We start from the raw sequence: 25967 nt of genomic DNA on the forward strand, positions 1-25967 counted from the left end.
GAGAAGCACATGTATTCTCCTATGTGTTTCCAAAGCTTCCATTTCACTATGCTCAGGTTTAATCTTCTGTGTATGGGCACCTGTCTTCTCAAAGTTTTCCCCACATTAGGATTTGGAGTCTCACACTTAACTTGTTAGCCATAACCATTAGTGGCAATGGGCCAGGGCCTCCAGGGGCTGGTAAAGGCTAAGCAGAATCCTTTCACACAGCATTATGTGGTTAAAACTTGACGCTGTCAGAGTTTATCCACCTCTTTTTTTTTTTGTTTTTATAAAGCATTTTTCAAGATTAACACATTTAACAACAACTGTGGCACAGCCTAACCCGAGTCAAACCGCTTTGATCCCTTTCTGTCTGCTTCAAGGCTACCAGCTACAGTAAGCTTGTATTGAAGAAAGACCAAAAACTTCCTCCAACTAGCACTGACCTTAACCACTTCTGTTTGCAGGAAGCAGGAATTCAGCTATGATACTGCAATTGCACTCCAATTTATCTATACAATAAGCAAAACTGTTTCTAAAGACACTGAACTGGGCTGACGCCAGAGCAGATCAGAAGCACGGGCGCAGTAGCTATCTTTCCTTAACGTGGCCGTTGGTGAGATGGGTTCTGTTGTTCAGTGGCTCAGACCCATTCCTCTGGATAAAGCTGTTGCTTGTGACGCTGCTGAAATACGTGATCCCGTTTTTCTCCTTTTCCCTAAGCTTTTCTTTATCTTCATCCTTGTCGCTTTCTTCTGTGTCACTTCTCATGTCCTTTTCCATCTAAAGAAACACGTAAATGAGAAGCAAGACAACATACAAGTCTGCACAAGGAGCAGTGCTAGCTTGAGCCACAGCAGGAACATTCATCTGCTGCCTCAGATGAACGCGTGCCTCAGCCTTTGGCACGCAGTCCTGCTGTGTCCTTTCAGCTTTTACATAGAACCACAGAATAGTTTGGGTTGGAAAGGACCTTAAGATCATCCAGTTCCAACCCCCCTGCATGGCCAGGGACACCTCACACTAAACCATCTCACCCAAGGCTCTGTCCAACCTGGTCTTGAACACTGCCAGGGATGGAGCATTCACAACCTCCCTGGGCAACCCATTCCAGTGCCTCAGCACCCTCACAGGAAAGAATTTCCTCCTTAGATCCAATCTAAACTTCCCCTGTTTCAGTTTGAACCCGTTACCCCTTGTCCTATCACTACAGTCCCTAATGAAGAGTCCCTCCCCAGCATCCCTATAGGCCCCCTTCAGATACTGGAAGGCTTACATCACCTTTGGAAACAAGATTCTCTCTTGTCTCTTTGATTTCAGTCTCAGTGTAATCCTAGCTGTGATCATGGAATCACGGAATGTTTTGGCTTGGAAGGGACCTTAAAGCTCATCCATTCCAACCCCCTGCCACGGGCAGGGACACCTTCCACTAGAGCAGCTTGCTCCAACCTGGCCTGATAACCATTACAAATTACAGTACTGGTTGAGAAGCAGCACCAAAACACAGCCAGCCAGGACTGAGGGCAATGATAGGAGACTGAGGAGATCCATACTGGTGCTTTGGGCATAAACATCTGGAAGAAGGATGGGAGAGGCTCTTTCACACGTTCTAAAAGGGCCAAGGAACTAGCTTCTGACCACGCCTGGCCTGGATGGCTGCAGGTTGAGCACACTGCTCTGGCCAGGAATTAGGAAAATACTAAATTAGGATTAGGAAAATAGTAAAAGGGCATCTTCAACTGTGTCTTCATTTTCTGCCCTGTGAAACTTCTGTTTCCTGGTTTGCAAGGAATTTGCCCTGCACAACCTTAAGGGAGGAAAAGGGGACAATATGGATGAAGATGAGCCTTCAATGCTTTTTCTCAGTTCCCATAACACAGAATTCCCCAGTTGGATACTAATAAAACAACTCATCTTGGGCTATGAGGTCAACTCCCACAAGGCACTGACTTCTTACTCCTGGCCTCTAGCTTCTGCATGTGGCCAATTTAAATGCCATTAGGTCATGCCTTTGATTTTGGGAAGAATTTCATGCTGAGCAGCAGTTTGGTCTCACAGCAAATGATGGGTCAGAAAGAGTGGGAGGCCCTTCCCTTAAGTTTATACAGCTGCATCTCAGACTTTCATCTAGGGTTGCTCTGTGACTTATGAACAGCACTACCTGGGTGCAACACTGAATGGGTTATGGTTTGGACTTCTCTACTGCTCCAAACAGTCCAGAGAGCTAGTTTAGACAGAAATATCTACCTGTAGACATCTACAGCACTGCAAGACAATCCGTATGAAACATGTATTAATGATGGGGCAGTGCACCCTAAGCAAATGTGCTGGGAGGAGTGGCTGGTACGCTGGAGGATCGTGCTGCCATCCAGAGGCACCCTGGCAGGATGGAGAAGTGGGCTGACAGAGACCTTGTGAAGTTCTACAGGGGGGAAGTGGGAACCCGGGCACCAGAACATGCTGGGGGCTGAGCAGTTTCTCTAGGAAAAACCTGGAAGTCCTGGCAGACACCGAGCTGAACAGGAGCCAGCAACATGCCCTGGCCTGCATTAGGAGGAGCATCGCCAGCAGGACAAGGTGATCCTTCCCTTGTGCTCAGCACTGGGGAGGCCTCGCCTGAAGCTCTGGGTTCAGTTCCGGGCTCCTCAGTACAAGAGAGCCATGGACATACTGCAGAGAGTCCAGTGAAGGGCCATGAAGATGATGAAGGGACTGCATGAGGGAAGGCTGAGAGAGCTGGGACTGTCCAGCCTGGAGAAGGGAAGGCTCAGGGGGATGTTATCAATGTATATTAACAGCTGAAAGGAAGGTGCAGCCAGGCTCTTCGCAGCAGTGCCCAGTGACAGGACAAGGGGCCACGGGCACAAACTGAAACACAGGAGGCTCCCTTTGAGCATCAGGAAACACTTCTTTACTGAGAAGGGGACCGAGCACTGGCACAAATGCCCAGAGAGGTTTTGGAGTCTCCGTCCTTGGAAATATTCAAAAGCTGGCAGGACATGATCCTGGGCAACCTACTTCTAAGTGAGCCAGGGAATGAATATGGATAGAACTTCCAGAGGTGCCTTCCAACCTCAGCCATTCCGTGATTCTGTGATCTCAGTAATGCTGTCATTACAAATCCTGTACTTTAGGGTGAAGCACTTTTGCACTGCCCTCACCAATCCCAACTTTCCCTGTTTTAATCTCTTTGTTTTGTTACAAATGCAGATCACCCTGGAGCAAGTGCTGGGACTGGTGGCAAGCAGTCGAGGTGGATCCTCCCTCCCCGTGTGATGCACAGGGGACTACAAACCCATCCATACCGTGCCTCTGAGGATGAACATGTAGACCATGTGAATAATTAGGCAGGACCAGAAGACGTGGAGCAGCTGCAGAATTATCAGGAGAGCATTCACAAAGTAGTATCCGAAGAAAGGCTGGAATATCTCCATGGAGTAATAGTAGGTATTATAGAGCACTCTGCAAAAGAGGGGGAATTGCAGTGGAGGGAAAGTATGTTGTTAATATGGCCGTAATTAAGCCCTAGAAAGCTCTGGTCACAGAGGAAGTTTAAGGGCAATCACCTTCATATATATATAGCACATGTGAGCCAGCTCCCAGTTTCCCACCAGAAATAAGAGGGTAGAGCCAAGGACTCCTCCTCTGCAATATTCTTCAGGACTTTAAGACTACTCTATGAATTCCAAGGCAGGCCACCCTACTTTACCCCAGGGCAGCTGCAAGAGCCATGTGCCACTGTGGCCTGTGCAAAGGGCAGGGACATATGCTCAAGGCCTGAAAAGCAAAGGCTGCAGCAAAAGATTCAGCCCCCAGCTGTAGGATCCTGTCCCTTTGAAGGCAGCTTTTCCAGTCCCCTCTCCTGCAGCAGACTCACGTGTAGGGGAAAACGACCAGGCGGCTGATGAGGAAAACAGCTGAGAAGATCATAAAGAGGCTGTCACAAGTTCTTTTCCACTTCATGTAATTGAATATCTTAGTTGGCTGGAAGGAGAAAGAACAATAAAACCGAATGCCAAGACAGTGAGTGCATCTGCATGTGCTCCAGGGTGCTAAAGAGCCAGATCTGACACAATCTGCATGCAGCCAATCATGCCTCTTCCTGGCTGGTTGCAGGGCACCCTAGGCTGGGTCAGATCAGTACTGAGTTGGTTGGGAAGCACCTTAATGCCAGGCCCACACTGTGCTAGGTCAAAAGGCACCCTTTGGCTGAAGAGCACCGTTGCCTGGCACGTAAGTTGTGGAGCTCACCTCTAGGAAGCAATCAGAAGCATCATGAATGATCATCACCAGGGTCCCAATGCGGATGTAATTGGCACAGTATGAGAAGCTGATGAGGAAGATGGTTGCAGCATGATGGACTATCTGCTCCTTGAAATCCTGATGAGAAAGGGGACAGCAGTGAATGGAATCCATAATGCACCTAATATCTCTCTCTACCCAATGACTAAGAAACCTCCACTGTAAGGTATTACCCATAGAACTCTTCTACCAAACACATTCCAGAAACACAGGCAACCAAGAGACCAGTTTATGGTGTAAACTGAGGATCTTGCAACAGAGAACACTCTCTCCCTCCCTCAGTAATGGTCCCAGGATGATACAAATCAGAAGACAGAAGAGTAAAAACCAATGATTCAACATCAAGAGAGCTTCCTTTCCATCACAAAGCAGTGCCCCAGTTCCTACCTGTTTGCACAATCATTTCATACCCCTTTCTCACTGATGGAGACTCAATCACTATTTACAAGGGTACATTTGCAGCCTCAAGTGTATGTAACCATGCAGCACCCTCTCTGTGGCGCACTGGCACCTAGGTCCACATGCAGCTTAACTGGCAGAGAACCATCTCTCTTCCCCTCTCAGTGATCAGTGCACCCAGATTGTGGACTCTGCAGCAGTTTGTGCCTTTCTATATCAGGGTTTGTATGCTCTACTTCCCAGAGGGGAGGGAAGCCAGTGACTGGGAATGGAAAGTCCTGGGAATGAGCAAGGAAAGAGTCCCCTAGCACCTCAGAGCAGCATTATACACTGCTCTTGAAGGTCACTGTCCCCAGCGTTCAGCCTCTTTGTGCTTGGTTCTTCCCTAAGCCTTGCCACTCACCTTCCTCTTCACATCAAAGGGCAGGGTGAAGACCAATGACCAGTAGAAGGAGAGCTCCAGCATGTAGTACCAGAACAGGGAGGACTGGAGGGGCTGTGAGAGAGGGAGAGACAGGGAACTACCCATCAGCTAAAGCAGAGCAAAGGCTGGAAGTGAAGGCTCCTTCCTAGGCCAAAGAACAACAGAAACCAAACCAACCAAACTGGTTCTTGCAGCTTCAGGGGGGAAGACTTCCATTGAACAAGGCAGTTACTTGGGGAATGTCAGCTGTGCTGAGGCAAAAGCAAATTGCTGAGGAAATTCCACTTTGCTGAATCATGTGGACCATTTAAGGAACCACCAGGAAGATCTGGAATCTTTGGTGTGTTTCTTTAGCACTGTGCAGAGTCCTGAGCATTTAGTTCAGTGCTCTTTCTTTTGTCACCAGGACAACCTGATTTGCAATGACACTACATGGTTTGTAACAGCAGTTTTCCCTCTTGCAGGACTCACCTGCTGTGGATATCCTGTCCAGCATTCTCTATGGTCCCAAAGCCAAGGCTTCTGCAAAGAAAACACAACATGAACGTGAGAATGCCAGAAGAATTCTTCTCTCATCACCCACCTAACTCCTTCAGTTCGCCTACTACAAACCTTGCCGTGGTTTATCAAAGGCAGAGATGGGCACACTGTCTGGAATTCAGTTGCAAAGAGGTTTCCACTGCAAGAACTTGCAGCTGCTTGTGGCACTACCAGTTTGTGGCCATTGAGCTGAGCTTTCACAGGCTGTTCAGCCTGGTCCTAAATAAAAGAGCTCAAAGAAGGGGTATACCAACCTGTTCTACAAGTCTGGGGTGGTGATGTTTTGAGCATATTAAATGACAACTGTTTCATTAAGAATCTCTGTGGTTTGGACACCACCACTTAAATGTAGCAAAAAGGCTGAAAACTTGTGTGTCAAGAACATGGCTCCTCCTCTAAATGTGAGGCTCGTGCTGCAGTCTGTTAAGTAATGAACCTCTGAGAAGATCCGACTGTGGCCACACTTCATATCAAATTGCCAGTTGAGAGCCTGACAACTTAGAAGCTTCCATAAAACCCTGGCAACTAAAGTCCCCCAAAGTTCTCCCTGCATGGAGCATGCTCTGACCCTTTGATTTGATCAGAGCATACAGTGATGGAACATATTCTATGCTGCTTCTGAAAGGGTAATTGTCTAGAACAGTTCTACAAGGCTCCAGATAGCAGAGCAGTGGCTTTTACAAGCAGTGGTAATGAGGCTGTGTAGACACAGCCTCCTGCTGGCTGGAAGTGGGGTTGGGAGCAGGATTTCCAGCAGATACAGGTACAGAACCAGGAGAAATGTGATCTAGAAACTCTGGCACACTGTGTTACCTGAACTAGGTAGGAACCACAGGTCCTGAATTTCATCGCTCCTCTACTCTCAGCAAGAAAAGCTGTTTTCTGGTGGCCTACTTGAGATAAGTAGGCCCAGAGGAAGCCGTGAAGATGCTGCAAGGGCTGGAGCAGCTCTGCTCTGGAGCCAGGCTGAGAGAGCTGGGCTGGGGCAGCCTGGAGAAGGCTCCTGAAGGGGAGACCCGAGAGCAGCTCCAGTGCCTGAAGGGGCTGCAAGAAACCTGGAGAGGGGCTTGGGACAAGGGATGTAGGGACAGGCCAAGGGGAATGGCTTGAACCTGCCAGAGGGGAGATTGAGATGAGCTCTTAGGCAGAAGCTCTTCCCTGTGAGGGTGCTGAGGTGCTGGCACAGGGTGCCCAGAGAAGCTGTGGCTGCCCCATCCCTGGCAGTGTTCAAGGGCAGGTTGGACACAGGGGCTTGGAGCAAGCTGCTCCAGTGGAAGGGGTCCCTGCCTGTGGCAGGGGTTGGAGCTGGAGGAGCTTTAAAGGTTTCTTCCAGCCCAAACCGTTCTATGGTTCTGTAAGTTCCTACTGGTATTTCTGACTCATGGGACAGAAGTCTTCTGCTTTCAGCTGCTAAGATGAGCTTTAAACACTTGCTTTTTTTCTAAAGAAAGATGCTTCAGAGGAACAAATAAAACACTGCTCACATTACAAAGTAAACATGTAAAAGTCAGGAAATGTCACAAGTAACTAAGCCCTGTCACATTCATTCTTTGTCCTTCTTTTTAATGCAGTCATTTTGTTACAACTTCAGCTAACAGATTAACCTGCTACCTGCTACAGGATCTAAAGGCGCTGTCTGTAGATGCCTCCTTCTCTTGTGAAAATTGGAAGACATGTACTGAAGAAAGACTCTTCTGAAACGTGAGGATGATCTTTTATTCCTAGAACGGTCAGAACATGCAAAAGAACAGGATTTTGCCTTCAACTTGGATGCAGGGATTCACAAAACACTACAGTTGGGATTTAGATACTTTCAGTCCTCTGCTAGCTCATAGAGTACCTTAAATTCTGACTCAGAAGTCAGTCTAAGTTCAGAAGTTCTTCACTTGTTACCATAATGAGAAGTTACAAGCATAGTTTGTGCCTGCAGGCTTGGGAGCTGCAGGTTTTCCATTCCTTAACCCCTCAGAATGGGCCAATGTAAAGCTCACCTGGGGAAGTGGTTCAGGAAGAGAGCCAGGAGAATGTCTAACACACAGTCAGAGGCAGGCCTGTGCCCCAGTCTCAGCTCACTGATCAGAGCATATTCACGGCTTCTATTACCTCTTCTGCCTGTTGAGGCAGTTCAATTTGTATTGAGAACTCATTATTTATCAGATTGGAGAAAAGGCAGAGGCATGAGCTTGAACCAACCACACCTTGGGCAAGGAAAAGAAGACTAATACATGAAATGATTAAATTGCAGTCCATGCTCCAAAGGAAACCTGAGTTTTTTACCTTAGCAGGTATCAGATACAACACACTATCAGGCCCTGCAGCTTCCATCTCAGGTAAGTGTTCCATCTCCTAGCCCACAGAAATGTATTTTTACACAACCCCAACTGTCTTCTGCTTTGCCAGAAGAAGAGGAAACCTCTTGGGTTTGAGCTGGAGCGTTTAAAACAAGCAGGGGCCGATCTGTGTGTGGTCTCATAAACGTGCTGTGTAGGGGATACACACTGACCGGGGGGGAAAACCTCTACGAGAAGGTCTGAAAGGACATGTTTGACCAGACAAGCTGCCATTCTTGCAGGCACTGGCTGGATAGAACAGCAGGTGGCACTGCTCGTGTACTCACATCGTACAGGACAGCGAGCCCGGTGATGAAAGAAGTGATGTAAAACGTAAACCTCCAGCTACAAACAAACAAAACAGAGCAGGTTAGAAGCCGTTCATTAACCACCCCCCTGCGGGTCTGTGCATCAACCCTACCCCTTCAAAGAATGGCGCTATTAAGGTAGATGTATATCAATATGCCCCTAACAGGAGTGGCTCTTTGCGTGTCACTGGCACATCCACCAGGTCACAAAGAGCAATTGTGCTTTAGATGAAAACACAAGAATCCTGCTGACTAAAATCTCCCAGATAATCATTCCAAACCTTCCCAGCACTGGCAGTCAAACAGCACCAATCCCTCTCCTAGGCTTTGGAGATAGGGCATGCTTAATTCATTATCATGTGAAGTAATGAGTATGTCATGCTCGAGCTCAGTCAGAAGCTGGTAATGGTTTAACCACATTAAACCCACATACAAATACATATGAGCTGCTTGCCAAGTTCAGTGGACAGAGGCAGGTCACCCGATCATACACACATAATAAGGAATGAAGGAATTTCACCCCAATGGGATAAGCAAGCTGTTGATAAAACAAAACACAAGAAACCTTCAAAGGATTCAAATGATCTAAACCAGTCCTTACATTTCCAAACATCTCCATAACAAATCAGAAGGAACTCCCTACCTCCCAATGACACCCCCAGGAGCTCCAAGCAACACATAACCAGTGCAAAGCTACTACATCACAGACAGAGATTCCTTCTACAGACCCTGCCTGGTGACAGAGGGCAGGTGGAAGGACTCCATCCTCACTGAGTCGAGTCACCAACTATTTACTGTTTCCTATTTATCGTAACTGCAGGGGAATTTAGATTGCATCTTCATGGGAGGAGATGAAGCAGACTGCTTTACAACTCCTCGTCCACAGACTTTGTATTTCTAGCTGCAACTACCCAGAATATTATAAATAAATGAGGGGTTTTAAGCAGGGGTTTTGAATGAGAGATTGAGTGCTAAGTGAGCACAAGGGGATTAGCTCAAAGTTGATGCCTACCCTTTGGTTACACACTTTCAGACAGATACATTTTAGGCAGAATGCAATCAAGCCCACTGCCTGTGACTTCTGAAAGCAACAGCGGGCAGAACAGTTGCAGAAAAGATGCAGCAGAAGGAATCAGCTTGCACTGAGGCAAAGAGAAGTCACAGGAAAGGCAACAGAAAGGCTATTTCGGGGGCAGCAAAGCGGCAAGAAGCAGTAAGATGCAAAGCAGTAGGGAGTTTTTCAGGCACAATTGTGTTTCAAAGCAGAATGCCGACTTACAGAGTCAAAACCAGAAGTACTAGAAGGAATAAAGGTGAGACAGGAATAAAAGGAGACTTGGGAGTGAAAATAAAGGGGAAAAGCAGCTCTGTTTCAGTAACAGAGAAGCAACAAAGAAGAACTGCAACCCATGTGGGGCAGGGAAGACCCAGGATGCTCTCTGTATAGGAGTGGAGGGCAGGTTGGGGAGCTGCTGGAGCTGGGATGCTCTCTGCATAGGGGTGGAGGCCAGGCTGGGGAGCAGTGAGCTGCCCACGGAACTCAGCTCTGGTGGAAGGCCCCTGCTTCTCATGGCTTGTGCTGCTGCTCACCAGGCCTCGCAAAACTTCTTGGACAGGCTGGGTCTGTCCGTGTTCCTCCGGCGCCGGAACCACCTCTCCACCTTCCTCAGCGGCAGGTCGCACTGCTTGGCCAAACCGAGCAGCTCGCCCTGGAAAAGAGGGGAGAAAGCAGGGGTCAGACCCAGCCTGGAAGGTCAGATGTGGCAATATGGGCATCTTGTCCAAGTCAGCACAGAGCCCAGCTGGAGGCTCCTCACAAGCCCAAATCTGGTCAATCTTAAGGCATTTTGCAGCAAGCTGTCTGGTCTTAGTGTAAAGATCTCAGAGAGCAGAACATCTCTGGCTCCTGTGGCTGGTGTTGGGTGGCCAGTGCTTTAGTGGTTCCTGCTGCTCCACTGAGCTTCCAAATACGAGTGGCATTACCCAGCCTCAGAATTGTGTGTGATTCTGTGCCCAATAATAAGACACAAGGGCTGAATCTAGAGGAAAGCAAAGGAAGAAAGGACTTACCTCACCCGGGTTCTTGCAGCGTGTACTGTAGAATGTTTCCAGTACAGGGTTGGGCTGAGCTTTTGGTCTCTGCTTGTCTCTCACACCCAGTTTGCTACTGAGGGGCAGGGCTATGGCTCTGCAACAGAAAAGATAAAGGCTCAGCCAAAACCAGAACAGTGATTTCTGATATTGCAGCACTGTTTAAACATGATGTACTACATCCCAGCTGCCTCCCACAGTTTGAATTGAAGCACAAGTATCACACCAAGCAACTAAGATGGATAAAGAAACGGAGAAGAAAAAAAAACCCCAAATTTACAGCAAAAACAGTGGGACTCGTCCTGAGGTCTGTGCTCACATAAGGTTGGGAAATGCTATATCCTCCTCTGCCAACTTCTAAATCCACCATGCTTGGTCATCCAGGATTATGGCACTAAGCCCAGGCACGCAGAGTCAGCTGTGATACCTATCAGTGCTCTCTGGCTTGCTTACAGCTTATGCACAGTTACATATTGCTGATAAGGCCTTAATGATAAGGCCACTGCTCCATCTAAAACCCTGAACATACACAGCATCCACTTGAACTGAGGATTTGGCTCAGGATCAAGACAGAGTCTCTATCAGATGTGCGATATGAAAGGTCCTGCTGAAACAGGAGGTCACTTGGTCTTCACTGGAGTAACTTAGCTCTGTTTTCCTAAGGCAAGTCAAACATGGGTTGTAAAATAAAAGACACAGCAACTAGAAACGTAGCCACAAGGATGCTTGTGCTAGCTGTGCATCTTCAGCCCTTCACAGGGGAACAATGCAGGGCAAAACTACTGCATAAACACCAAGTGGTAACAAAACTGGGCATGGAATTGCTGTGCTCAACAATTCAACTCCTCCATTACACACGCTCTTCTCTCCCTCACCAATGGTGTGAAAGGAGGTCCAACCAATTTTCCACTAGGGCAGCTTGTTCCAAGCCCCATCCAAGCTCTGCACTAGGTCTTGGCTCTTACATTAAGTGCTTCCTTGAAGTGGGCCTGAGCTTTCGTTTTAAAAAGCAAGTCATTGAACACAAGCTCCTCTGAAGATGTAACCAAGTTCTGCTGCTGAAGAAGAACCTTATTGCACCTTCTATATCAGTCCACATCAGGAACTGAAAGGTCTGAACTTTTCCAGACACATTAAAGAGAATTTTCCTGCCAGGTGTCAGGGCAGTTTGCTAATGAGCATTTTAATGGGAAAACTATTTCAATTCTCCTGACTGATTTCTTAGCTTTGTTTAATCCCTGTCTTCTCTTCTCCTTCCTGCTGGCTTGTTACAGTCATGGCATAAAATCACACTATAACAGAAACAAGGCAGCTGCAGTTGATGAAGACAGGCTGTAATTAACCAAAGTTACAATCACTTTGTTGTTAAGGTTTTACCCATCAGTTATGGGGCCAATCCTATTTTTATGACCATCATTGGGAAATCAAGGCCTGAACTTCTTCCTAAGGGACGTTGGTACATGTTGGATGTATGCTCTGACTCAGTTTTCATTTAAATCTGGTTCCAAGGATGATGCTGGTACTGATTTCAACATCACAGATTCATCATCTCAGCTGCAGGGATGGTCTCATCATGGCAACTTATCAGCTGTCTGGAAGACAGAAGGAGGAAGTCTGAGGACTAATCAGTACCACTCGCTACAGGTAGGCAAGGCAAGACACAGAATGATTCTCATCTCAAGCCTCCTCCACCAGTGAGCTTCTTGCACTCCATGGTTTACAGAGGAAGGTTCACACTAAGCCATTTCATTCGGCAAGCACTAACGAACAAACCGTCTTGTGCAAAACCTGCTGCAATTGAAACTAAATGGATTAATCAGGAAGGGGCATAAAGGATGCTCCCCCACCGTGCAAAATGAGGCCACACAGCTCCTGCAGAGGCTTCTGAGTTACCACCAGATACAAGAAATAACTGAGCTTTGGGGAGTGGGGTTTTTGCCTCTCCCACAAATGGTTTTGAATTTACCAGGATGCCCCCCTGTCAGCATCTTCTAGGAGTAAGAAATGCAGAACCAGGGACAGCAGCAACTGGAACTTGGGTTCTTTGAAGTACAATCTCTTTTAGCTTCATGCTTGCCCTTTCAGAAGGAAGGGTGCCCTCTTCTTTCTTCTCGTTCTGAGTTCAAGCATCTGTTCCTTGCGGATCAACAGTATCCCTTTCTTTCCTTGGTCATCCCACGGCTCGTGCAGTTGCAGTCCTCCTAAGAAACCTCATCTACTTGAATTCAAATTCACCCACCTTGACTTTCAGTTCCCCAACATCCCAAGATCACTGGTCAAGTCTAAAATCACACAATTAAATGGTATGTACATCCTGGCTTGCAACTTCCTGCTTTACTGTCCCTCAAAAGCACTCCAGTTCCCACATTTGCCTAACCATACAGGCAAGAAACACTCTGCAATGGAAGCTGTGCTTCCTTCATAATCGTGGCACTCCCAAGAATTTGGTTGTTAAACAAAAGGACCTCAAACATTATAGAAGAGAAGCAGGGTGAAGTTCTGCTAAGGTATACAGGTGCCTAAAACCAGCCTCCAAATCATGGGTGCAGGATGTATCACCTACTCATAAACATCTGGAAACACCAGAGGAAGAGGAGAGGTTCCCAAATTCCAGGCCCCCTCTTTTGTCAGGACATCATCACCGACTCCCCTGCTTCAGGGTCACGGCAAAGATCAGAGGCACTGCAGAGGTAGGAAGGTTTCTGCTCTCCAGCACTGAATGCCCCCATTCTGCACCTTCCCAAGAGCAAACAGCCTCCCAGAAGAGTTGCTTCACCCAAGTGTTCTTCTCCCCAAGGGCTGCACCCACGTCCTCAGCTCTCCCAGGCCCCACCCAGCTATCGCATGCCCTCTTCCCACAGCCACCACCTAATCCACAGCATAAATGGTTCTTAAAAGGATGTCAGTCTCATCTTAAAAGGATGTCAGTTCATCCCAGTTCAGCCAGCAGATGCCAAGGAGAAGGAAATCCATGCTCGAGGAAGCGGGGTCCTTCCCAGGTTTAATCTCCAAACAAGGAAGATGGATCCATTGGCTAAACACAGTGGTTCATGCAGCTGCTGAATGAAGGATTGCAGAAAACCCTCTGGGCTTCTCCTCCTTTTAGTATTTTCCTGGAGTTCTAACACAGATGAATGACATGAACACATTACAGTGTTTCTGAAAGCCCAGAGCAGGTACAAGCAGGAACACAGAGTGTCTCTAGAGAAAACAAAATACTTTGCATCCCTGCACAGTTGCATGTAAAATAGGTGAGGGCAGAATAAACTGCCAGAGGCCAAGCTAAAACCACCAAACCCAAACTTGTATGCTGGTTACATACACTCATTTTGTCCTACAGACCAGATGTACAAAGCCACAGAGCCAAGGGCGTTTACACGGAGAAGCAGAAATAACACATACATCCCTTCAGTGTGCAATTCTCAACCCTTTGTGCAGGTTGTTTTAAAGAGGAATACTGTCACTGTGCACACGAGGTAACGGAGCAACAGAGGACCTGGTTCATACCTCCCATTCACCAGGGGAAGCTTTCTTCTCCAGGATGAACTGCACATGACACAGTAATGATTGAGAATGAGAAGATGTCATGCTGAAATAAATGCCTGCAGAAGAGTTAGGACAAACAAGAACACAGCTCAGAATACTGGCTTGTAATTTGCATTGGTAAGGTACTGGTATGATTACAGGCTTCCTGGGCCTGCGATACTATCTTTTTCTAAGGGTGTGACAAGAAGCTTTTATTTAATGAAGTTTGTGAATCAAAACAGCTTTAAAATTAATAAGTAGTACCAGGCCTGGGGAAACTCTGCCAGCTGAGGCATCGCCTGGATGGGAAAGCAAAAAGATCTTTGAACGTGGCCGCAAGCATCTTAAAGCAGACGGAAAAGACATTTAGATTGACTGGTAGCAGTGTGGCAAAAGGAAGAGGGATAAAGGATCAGAGTCACAGAAGCACAGAATCGATGCTGAAAGGGACCTCTGGAGATCACCCAGGCCAACCCTGCTGCTCAAGCAGGCTCAGCTCCAGCAGGCTGTAGAGGGCTGTTTCCAGCTGGGTTTTGAGTATCTCCACAGATGGAGACACCATTCCTCCTCTGGGGAACCTGTTCCAATGTCTGACCACCCTCAAAGTAGTAATACATTTCCATATGTTCAGCTGGAGCATCACACATTTCTGTTTGTGTCCATTCCTTCTCCTCCTGCTGCTGGACACCACTAAGAATAGTTGCTCTCCTTCTTCTTCCTGTTCCTGTCTTGTACTGGGGAGCCTAGAACTGGAGAGTCCTGGTCAATGCAGGACACAGGGATTAATCTCCACTGTCCAAGGCACTGATGGACAGTGAGTACCTGAAGGACTCCTGGATCCAGCCCTGTCTTGTGGACCAGCAAGATAAAACCGGGAGTCACTTGTGTCTTAATGGTTACCCTCCAGCACCCTGGCTCCCACATCAGTGGAGGTACCCAAGCCACCTCTGTCCTTGGGAAAGTGCACGGTGAACTCCGTGGAATTCATGGAATGAACACTAAACGTATTGTTTACAAAGAAGAGATCTGGATTCCAATTTTGCGTCAGCGTCAAATGATTATTTAAAGCATCACTGACGTCTCTGTGTTTACAGACAAATCCTGGCTATAACTGGGGTTTTCATTAAAAACATTTTCATCACAACAGAGCTCTGAATCATTTCAGCTTCCACCAACTTTTCCAATCTGTCCCAGTCTGCAGGGAAAACATCTTCCTAACCTGCAGAGGTGTGCTTCCATCTGTCATCTTTCTTTTTAAACAGATGACATTTCAATTGTCTTTTTTTGCCTTTTTCTAAGCTTCAAACCACTGTAGATTTGACTAAACTATTTCAGAAGATTACCTCTTCCATCAGCAGCAAGGAATAGGGATTTTTCAGTCCAGCGAGAGCCACTCTGAAGAGTATTCAGGGTCATGAAAGGGGACTTAACTCTGTAGTCTTGACAATGGCTGACACTATGGTAAATCTCAATTACCCACCAGCAAATCATATTGAGTGGCAGACACCATGCAAACTATGGACTCAACTGCATAAAGCCAACAGCACCAGCTCAGGATCCTTATGAAACTCTGAGTCAATGAACCCTGCAGGATTTCTTTGCCATACCCCCCAAATTTTCTGTGCTGAGGAGTAATATGCAAAACACTGACATGGTTCTGGAAAGAAAGAAGCAGCTACAAATGTCTTTACATGGCTCTGCCAAGGGAATGACACTCCTGAACCCAGAGCAGTGGTCTGTGACATGCACACATTTGTGTGGCTGATCCTGAGGTCAAATGACTCAGCCTAATCTAAGGCATCGTACTGAGGCTTGTCTGTCAGGTGTGATACCCCAGGTCCCCATTATCCGCGATAAAGGAGACTTAACTGTATTTGGGTAGTCTAAATATGATTCCCACTGCACTCGACCCAGAAACTGCCACTAATATGCAACAAAACACAAAACAGCTTGTCTGCCTTCTAAAACACAAGCATAAAGCTCATTTAGGGCCTACCTGGTTTAATTCACATGGCTCATAATCAGACCTTAAAGGTAGGTTTTGTGTTCTATGTTCAACACACTTCGTTAGCCAGTGCACATGGCTGGAAAGGAAGAGCTGAAAAATGTCCCTCAGCAGACTTTATGAGCTGGAATTTCTGTGGATCCCTTCAGTCACACACTGGCCCAGACACTGAAGTCAGCTTTTGGACCTGAACTGCCAGCATTAACCCTAAAAATCCATAAAGAGCACTAAAGAACTTACCTTTCAAAGACACGGCGAACGACAACCAAGATTAAAGCAAAAGGGATACTGAGCAGGACATCACGAGGCTGAGGGTAATGGACATCTTCAGACTCCTGCATGTCCTCCCAGGTGATTCCTGGGGGCAGCCAGAACTCATGGTGCCAGAGCCACTCGTACAGAGAGCATGCCATCCTGGAAGGAAGAGAGAGTAGAATGAACTGAGGGCAGCTGTGCACCCAGCAAACCTGTCAGCACAAGCCACTGAAGCCAGGAAGGATTACACCCTCGCTGAGCTTGCATCTGGCTGTGAAAGCAGAAGAGGTGTGGATTGCACCAGGGCCCAAAGAACTGAGAACCTGCTCCCAGATCTTTTATCAGGTGCTCGTTGACTCCTGGCACAGAACCAAAAAAGGGCTAAAATGGAGAGAGATGCCTCAGACTTCAACAGGGTCATTCTCAGCAAGGTGTATCTGGAGGTTTTCAGTTGAATACTGCAGCTCCTTCAGTTGACAGCTTCCTTTGTAGAGACTGACAGCTTGGTATCAGGAGGATGCAGCAAGTCTGCTCCAGGGCTGGCTGCCAGTTGTTCTTTCATATGCACATATCCGTGTTTTAGTCTTTGAACTTTTGCATTTGTTTCTATTTATACACTGTGGCTGCCCCATCCCTGGCAGTGCTCAAGGCCAGGTTGGACACAGGGGATTGGAGCAAGCTGCTCCAGTGGAAGGTGCTCCTGCCTGTGGCAGGGGTTGGAACTGGATCAGCTTGAAGGTCCCATCCAACCTAAACCAGTTTGGGATTCTACGACTGCAATTCCACCTTGTGTACATGTGCATGCATTATAACTAATGTTACTCTGAAACTTCACCTTTGAAAAAAGAAGAAAAGATCCCTATTTTCCTTGACATGATTAAGGAAAATACTTCCAAGTAAGAATTTTTGTGCTACGTGGTAAGCTGGATTTGCAATGCAGTTTCAAAGACCATGCCTGAAGGTGGGATTTACATACCTGATCAGAGCAGCATAAAAGGCAGTGGAATGGGTGTAACAAAGAATTCAACATGAAAATAACTGTTGTGAGATAATTCTACCCCATACACAAATATGAACTGCACCACCCTCCAACAGAGGCTGCTCATTCTAGCTGATACCAACAAATATCCCAAACACAAGCTCTGAACAGAAGTCAAACCAGCTTTGGGCAGGCATAGAATGAGGAAAGAGGAAACACGGGAATGAGATGCCATTGAGTTCATCTGAGCAGCACACATGAAACACTACCTTACAAAACAAAGGGGAAAAGCATGTAATTCAGATAATGCATGTAATTGAGATAGCAAGTGTCTGACCTGAATATCACAAAGCATCTCACCTAGTGGAGGCCCAAGCCCTGGTCCGTTTTCTGCCAGGAGAACTGCCTAACAGCCTGGCTGCTGTGCTCAACCTCAGAGCCTGTGAACCATGCTTACAGGATGTCCCCAGATCACCTACAGACCACGTGAACACAAACTCTACAGTTGCAGTGCAGAAAGTATCTATGTCCAAGTAAACGGTGCAAGTATGGACTTATCCTCCAATGAATTCAACACACCAGCACTACAGGTGACAGTGGTGCAGAACAGCTCATGCTCTTCAGATACGTACTGGATATCAGCTTGGAGAAGTCAGCTCCCTAAGCAAGGTGTCTGAATTACAAAGAGCTTTACAAGGCATGAAAGACACCAACCTCGGCTCTAGTCAGGAAAAGCATCAGGAATGCCTAGAACTGCATCTCCCCCCTGCTTCAGCTCTGCAGGAGCCATGTGGTCAGTAGTGCAGGGTTCTCTGCCAGTGCAAAGGCAGCAGGCAGGTTAGGGAAAGCTGCCACGATAGCAAGCTTTGCAATTACACAACCAAGGAGTCTCCCCCTCCAGAACACGAGACATCTGGCAGCAGCACAAAAAGCTGCAACGCATGCTTGGTAAAGCTGAACTCTGCCGAGGGCTCTCTGTGGGGAGGATACAAAGCAAGTCTTCCAATTTGCTTAGGGGAAATATTCTTAGACTCAAAGTGCTAAGGAAGTAAACAGCCATTATCTAATATACTCTCATGTGCAAACTATATATAGCCAGGATCACCTTCCTGGAAGGCTTCCTTATGTCTGCAGCTATCTTTACACATGATGAAAGTACAGAGATAGCTTCGTACAGTAAGGGCAGAAGTTACCTTCTGCAGTTCCCACAGGCCAAGTTCCCAAGTGGAGGCAGCTGGAAAGCTGAAGACAATGGCGTGTTTAAAATGTCCTTTGAGCACCCACAGGAAAGCATCAGCAGGCCCCTTTCTTTCTCCAAAGTTCTTTATGCCTCACAGAGCATCCTGTGTTACTGGTTGGAGCTTTGTAATAAGACACAGCACCAAGCCCTCCAGCACTGAATGCAAGTGTAACAGAGCCTCTCACGGACAAGTTCAGCGGGAACAGAGGGAAAACACTGCAGCACGTTCCCCTACCTGACACCAAACACATCAGCATTAGGAGTTCACACAGTGCTCAAGGCCAGCTTGGACAGGGCTTGGAGCAACTTGGTCTAGTCAAAGGTGTCCCTGTCTGTGGCAGGCGGTCCCTTCCAGCCCAAACCATTCCATGATTCTATGACAAAGCTAAAAGGTATTGAAACAATTGGACTTGGTGCAGCCCAGCAGCCCTATCCACATACTTACCCTGTTCATACTTGCCTTTCCTTTGTTCTTAAACTTGGGGGTTTTATCTGAATCCTTAGCGTTACAAAGGTCTCCGCTGACAGGCTGCAGTGAGCTGCTCCAAGGAAAGCAGGAATTTCCGTGGTGGCCAGCAGGAATGCACCTGCAGCATCTGCACACTGCAGCAAAGAGCAGCACTGAAGGGCTTCTTGAACCCTGAGCCACAGACAGGAAGTGGTACTGAAGCCCCTTAGGGAGAGATTTATGTCCAAGCTCATTTTCAAAGCACAGTGTCTAGCTAGAAAGCTCACTCCTTGTCTCACAGGGAAAATGGCTAGGCAGGTTTAGCCAGAAAATGTAACTGTGCTGACATGGTCAGAGTTATTCTGCTGATGCACTTAGAGAACCAATTCCCAAACTAAACATTAAAATATAGGCACATGAATACTCATGTACATTTACATAGGCGAATATTAGAGATAAGGGTGGAGAAAAAAGAGAGAGAAGACTGACGAGTCTTTGTGGCAAACTGGATAATCACCCTCTCACTTTTATGATGACCTGGTGTAGGTACCTACCCTGCAGTTTAGACTCACAGAGTGGTTTGGGTTGAAAGGGGCCTTAAAGCTCCTCCAGTTCCAACCCCCGCCATGGGCAGGGACACCTTCCACTAGAGCAGCTTGTGATGGTAATTTTGGTCTTTGCTGTAGGGATTCTCATCCCCATAGCATAGAACAGCCAACTTCCCTCCAAATTCCAGCACAGCACTCATTAAGTTCTTTCCTCATCCTTTCTGCCTCAGAAAGCTGTTTATTTTAGGGACATCCAGGACTTCATTGGGCCACTTTCAGCTGTTTGCTATGACAAGCAACAATGATCCTCTCACTAGGGGTAGCAAGCTGTATTAGTGGTGTTTCTGCATCAATTGTTCATACTAGAAAGCTGTTCCTAAGCCCTCTGGTAGGTACATAATAACCCCAATAAAGAATTTGAATGAGAGGAGTGACTAGCATTAACACCCACGTTTTTAATACAAAGCTCTGCTGTTAGTCCCCAAATACAGAACTTAGCCCACCATGCTATTTCAATTCCTCTTAGTCTGACTGTGAAGGCCTTCCAGTTCTGGAGGATACCAGAGCTGGTCCATTGTCTGCAGGTGGATTATAGAGGCTTGTGGGTGAACAATGCCACAGGCACAAACAGCTCCAAGTGGCTCTGGGCCAAGCTTAGGTCTGCCAAGTCTTATTTAACTTAAGCAAAGCATCATACTAAGGACATTGCTGCCAGAACCAGCACAGGTACTCCTGCTAAAGACTTCCTGGTAAAGCCAGTTTCCCAGGATTAACCACCAGCAGCACAGTGCTGCCATGGGGGAAACGCTCAGCTGATGTGGAAGCAGCCACACTGCTGTTCCATTCAAGTTGCTTTATATTTGTCATGGGGCTAGGGTTGAGATAATGAAAACCCACAAAGCCACTCAGATCTTGATGTGCTGGAAAGCACAACAGAGAGGCTTGTCCTATCTGTCTTAGAAGAAGCTGGGGTCAAGAAACAAAATCCTCTGGTTCTGAACAACCTGATCTAGTTGAAGATGTCCCTGCTCATTGCAGGAGGGTTAGACTAGATAGCTTTTGAAGGTCCCTTCCAACCCAAACTATTCTATGATTCTATTATATTTATAATGGTTCCCTGCTATTTCCAATTGGAACAGCCACTGTATTCCAGTCCTGCTCTGGTCAATTCTCCCTGAACAATGTCCAAAGGCCACAGCTGAAACTCATTCACCAAGAAAAATGCCTCTCTAAGAATGTCCTCCCATGGCAAACAACCAAACCAAACCAGCACCAAACCCAAACCCACACCACTTTCCCTATAGTTCCAGTCCATGAATCACCCATTGACCATCACTCTCATGGCATGCCTTCTCCTCGCTCTGTCCAAATAACTTCCCTACAAACCCACCTCCATTTCTTTGAACGTCTTTTGGAGATGACTAGAAGTCTCTTTGTTCTGGCCATAAGCGATGCAGCATCCCCAAAGACATGGATGGATTCTGGTATGAACCTTGGGTACGAATCTCTCTTTACCTGCAGCTAATTCTACTTTATTTCTCTTCTGGTCCCCAGCTTTCTCATCTCTCTTGCAATGACCAGTTACCTTCAACTTCCTGGCTTTCAGATGTTCACCTCACCTAGATCTACCAGCTGACATTTCCTAGTGATCTATTTCATGTCTGCTGCCCACCCCTGCATCAATTCAGTTTGCTGTTCTTCAACTGTTCCAAGGAACTTCTCACCATTTGCTTACTTCCACCACCAGTCCAACAGAAGCTTGATTCTTCACTGCTAACTTGAAAAGCAGAAAGGTAAAATTCACCTCCAAAACCCTCTGCCTAAGAAAACATCTCCTTTTAGCCCTCTAAGAGCTGGCTTGCTCTGCCTTGCTTCCTACACTTCCCAGCTTTTCATTCAACATTAACCCTATCTCACGCTTTGGTGCATGCTGGACATGTGCTTCTCTGTTCCAAGGCAAGTTTTCATATACACCCTCTTTTGAGAGATCTTTGTCCCAGAAAAAGCATAAAATGCCCAAACAAATGTTAGAAGCTGCAAACAAAAAGCCCAGCGAGCAGGCAGTCTTGCTTACCTAGCTCTGCAGTGACCATCTTCCTTAGCCACCATAAGATACTTACGAACTTCCATACCTTGTGCCCTGCTTGGCAGTCCCTTTGCTGCTGGGTTGCTCTGCCTGCGAGTGGCTGACTCCCAAGCAGGCTGCCCCGTCTGACCCAGAGCGCAGGTGCCAGGCTGATGTCACCCATCCACATCAGGATGCAAATGAGACAGCTCGACTCATTCCATCATCCCTCACTGAGGGGGATGAGCACAGCTCCCTGGGTTTGCCCAGGAAAAAACAAGTACTGGTTTAACCAGTTAAAAACAAGAAAAGGCCCCGAGTGCTTTCTGGCTTCACCATGTCCCTGGTCAGAAGGTAGTCAGAGCAGCAGACCCGAGTTCTCTTACCCTCCCTCTTACTGCCAGTGTACTTTCAACAGGAGCCCTTCTGTTTGCCCTTCACATCCCTCACCCCAGCTAAGGTCTGGTTTTCCTATCTCCATTCTTCTACACACAGACATCCTCCTGGCCATCTACCCCCACTTCCACCTTCCTGATACTTCCATTCTGTGATTGAGCTCAGCTAACAAGTCCATGTTAATCTCAGCTGGCCTCCTACCATTTCTGTTTGCCTTCTTGCATGTTGGGATGGACGACACTTGTGATTAGGTGAGGCTGCCCTGGAAGATCAACCAAGTGGCTGGGCCCCTTTGCCCACCACTCTCCCATGAGATCCCACCAGAACAAGGCAAAGCCTACCCTCCTGAAATGTTAGGGAGTACATCAGCCATGACTAGTGTCCAAGTAAGGCAACCGAGGCATCTGAAGTACCAGCTAGAACATCTCCACCAAATAAAGACACACAGTCCCAGAGCTACGTGTGTACCTTGAGACAGTACAAACGTAAAATGCAAGAAGGAGGCACCTAGAAAATCCAGATGAGCTACTCAACAATTTCTCTGGGTATTTTCCTTCATTCTCTCTTCTAATGCCTGCTATTTCCTCCAGTCTTGCTGTAGCCTGGCTGTTATCACATGATTTAACTGAGGAAGAAAATGAAGTGATCGGTCTCAGGCCACAGGTAGCTAATTCAGGATGGAAAACCACAGAAATAAATCAAGGAGCTTACTTCTACCTGAACTGCCCATGTCTTCTTTCTCTGAATTCATCTGTACCAAACACAGCAAGAGTCAGGCAGCCCCAGTGAGACCTTCTCCTTCAGTTTTCATAGAATCCTAGACTGATTTGGGTTGGAAGGGACCTTAAAGCTCATCCAAACCCAACCCCGGCCACAGGCAGGGACCCCTTCCACTGGAGCAGCTTGCTCCAAGCTCCTGTGTCCAACCTGGCCTTGAACACTGCCAGGGATGGGGCAGCCACAGCTTCTCTGGGCACCCTGTGCCAGCGCCTCAGCACCCTCCCAGGGAAGAGCTTCTGCCTAAGAGCTCATCTCAGTCTCCCCTCTGGCAGGTTAAAGCCATTCCCCTTGGCCTGTCCCTACAGGCCCTTGTCCAAAGCCCCTCTCCAGGTTTCCTGCAGCCCCTTCAGGCACTGGAGCTGCTCTCAGGTCTCCCCTTCAGGAGCCTTCTCTTCTCCAGGCTGCCCCAGCCCAGCTCTCTCAGCCTGGCTCCAGAGCAGAGCTGCTCCAGCCCTGGCAGCATTTCAATTGTGACAAACGAGACAAAGGGACAGATGCCTGTGACTACTCTGCCCCAGATTTAGCAAAGATAAAACATCAAAGTGGAATCAGATCATCCTGAATGCCAACGAAGATTAGGAAAATTCTTGATCAGTTGGGATGCATTTGGGAAGTGGAGGGAGGCATCCTGTACTACAGCTGACTACACCTACACGATGCAGAGCAGGACTTCTCACAGTCCTCGTTCTCGTCCCTCCTGCAGGAAACACACAGGCTTTAATTACTCTGTATGAGCCGGCTGTGAATCTCAGTATCACCACTTCCATCAGTTTCCCAGGTATTTGTTCCCACAAACTCCCCAGCCTGTTCCAAAGCTTGGAGAAAATAAAAAAAAAAGGAATTTAATTAAGTTTTTTTTTTAATGATGCTTCCCCCCCCCCGCCCCGAACTAGCACGTTTTCATCATTTTTAATTGCAAAACACAAAACCTTATCTGAGAATGACATCTGCGCTCCCAACTATACCACAAATGCAAAACACATTCAAAAGCATTGAGAAAGAAACAGCAACCAATAGAAAGCTGTGCCTTTCTCCAACATTAAAAGAATTGTGACTCACTTTTCACAATCGTTACTGCTTAATGAGAAATGCGGTCTATCAGATGATGAAGATGATTTAAAAACAAATCTGGACGTGAATTAGTCTTGATTAGAAAGATAACTTGAAAGCCCTGTAATACTGTCAGGACCCGCGGGAGCAGGACTTGGCAAACATGGAGAGCTTATAAAGCAGAACGTAACAAGTTCTTTCAGCAGGCACTGTCCTCTTCTTTGCTGAAATATTATCTAACATCAAAAGAACCTGTCTCCAAGTGTGCTTTACCGCTTACATAAATAAATCACGATGGGGCAGTATGTTATTTGTCAGGATACGGAAGGCTGCAACCACACCATGGTTTTTACCCAGCACCTCTGGCGTTATGGGGTGGTATCTGGATGTGATGTACACTGGGGCATCTTCGCAATCACTCCTGCACCACATTTGGTCCACGCTGGGCCAATCTCTCTCCAATCCATGGATTAATCCCTCTGCACTGCAGGCAGCTGTTTGGCCCTGCCTGAGCTGAGACAATCAGACCTGCACCAGCTTCAGCCCGGAGCACGGGCCAGAGTGACAGCCACAGCCATTTGGATCCCCCTCACAAAGTCAGAACCTCCCAGCCCTGGTTCATGCTGGCTGAGCTCAGGGGTTATTTTTAAAACACAAGATACCAAGGATCACTTTCTCTCTGCTTCAATTGACCACAAATAACTCGACGAGAAAAATCACACAGAAATTACGATTTTGGGAGTTCTGCCTCTGTGCTTTTACCTGAGCATCATCTCTGAACAGAAAACATTACACACACATTTTGACATAACATCTCAAATCCTCTAGAAGGAGGTGACCTTTCTTATATGTATGACAAAGACAGATGAACAACAAGGAAGCAGCTGCCCCAAAAGCTCTGATAGTGCCCCAGGAGTGAAAATACCACCACTTGCTACAAAAACATAACCTAAGCACAGCCTGCAGTTTGTCTCTTTAAAGGCTTTTTTGCCTTATGTATTTTGATTCAAAGCCTTGGCGCTTGTGGGGCTGGAAGGCCACGTCACACATGTCATACCTGTGTGCGTGGCCATCGGTGCAACAACCTCCACAGCAAAGTACTTGAAGAAGTTCATAGACTCACAGACTGGTTTGGGTTGAAGGGACCTTAAAGCTCCTCCAGTTCCAACCCCCTGCCACTGGCACAGACACCTTCCACTAGAGCAGGTTGCTGTAAGCCCTGTCCAACCTACATGGGAGAGGAGCTCTTAGTCCTTTCACACCAAGGATGCAACTGGTGGAAAGCAACACTTTGCACACTTCAGCCCTTCAAGGTAGCATTGCACCAGATATCAGTCTGGGCTGGTTCCTGGAACTGATCTTCTGACAAAACCAGAACCTGCACTGTATATACCAGGGCTTTATAACCCGCTGCACAAGGATGCAAAGACCAGAGCACGAGCGACCACAGCAAGGGAAGAAACAGATGTGTTTCCTTTAAGAGTCTATCAATGGGTGGAGAGATCCACTACAATCCTTCAAATGAAACCACTGCTCTTTCCAGTGTGAAAGGACTCCCCTGCTGAGACACGTTCCTTATAACACAGAGCCAGTGTAAACCAACACTGCCATCAAAGACTAGAGCCTGGCCTCCACCCCTTCCTGGCCATCACTCCCACTTCACTGCCCGCACCCCCCCTACTCAACACAAGAATGTATAAGGTTTCACAGAGAATCAGCCTGAAAAAAAGACTTAAACTTTGCAGCTTCTTTTCTTTGACTTGGGGTTCGTTTTACTCCCTGCTGGCTCCTCAATGCAATTCGCAACCTGCCTTCAAAATCATTTGTGCAGGCTCACTGCAAGGTAAAAGAGAAAAGCACAAGTGGCTGCAGAAAGGCAGCTCATGCTCATCAAACCGTTCTGTTGCAGAAAACCCCTCCACTGAGCTCCGAGTGTCCAACTGCTACAGCATACCTGGAAATATCCAGATTCATAGCTTCAAGTCTTTACTGGCTTCTGCAAAAGGAGTCTGAAAACAAAACACAAAGTTAACCCTAAATATATTATACATGCAGCCCCAGGCATTTTCTGAATGTACATATGCAATGAATTTGCAGCGACCCTTAGCATCACATCACAAAGAATGACAGAATCCCAGAGTGGTCTGGGTTGAAGGGACCTTAAAGCTCCTCCAGCTCCAACCCCTGCCACGGGCAGGGACCCCTTCCACTGGAGCAGCTTGCTCCAAGCCCCTGTGTCCAACCTGGCCTTGAACACTGCCAGGGATGGGGCAGCCACAGCTGCTCTGGACACCCTGTGC

The 25967-nt window shown here is 47.2% G+C and overlaps 1 protein-coding gene across 2 annotated transcripts; it reads right to left on the reverse strand.

Annotated features, from left to right (window-relative positions):
- On the reverse strand, window positions 1–25716 carry CERS4 (ceramide synthase 4). Of its 2 annotated transcripts, none has more exons than XM_057406778.1 (11): window positions 23271–23292; window positions 16147–16320; window positions 10356–10473; window positions 9876–9994; window positions 8265–8322; window positions 5579–5629; window positions 5087–5179; window positions 4234–4362; window positions 3860–3966; window positions 3288–3444; window positions 1–765 (listed from the first exon to the last, which is right to left on the reverse strand). In XM_057406778.1, the coding sequence occupies exons 2-11, from the start codon at window positions 16317–16319 to the stop codon at window positions 574–576; spliced, it is 1197 nt and encodes a 398-aa protein (XP_057262761.1). In that variant the 5' UTR covers window position 16320; window positions 23271–23292; the 3' UTR covers window positions 1–573. The 2 variants fall into 2 exon arrangements, with proteins under 2 accessions (XP_057262761.1, XP_057262759.1); XM_057406776.1 differs by lacking the exon at window positions 23271–23292 and adding an exon at window positions 25622–25716 and having other exon boundaries at window positions 2–765.
- Window positions 25717–25967: the final 251 nt, after the last annotated feature.

Source organism: Pezoporus wallicus, unplaced genomic scaffold (assembly GCF_028554395.1).
Source record: "Pezoporus wallicus isolate ANWC-B61680 ecotype Strahan unplaced genomic scaffold, APGP_CSIRO_Pwel_v1 contig_10514, whole genome shotgun sequence".
Classification (NCBI taxonomy): Eukaryota; Metazoa; Chordata; class Aves; order Psittaciformes; family Psittacidae; genus Pezoporus; species Pezoporus wallicus.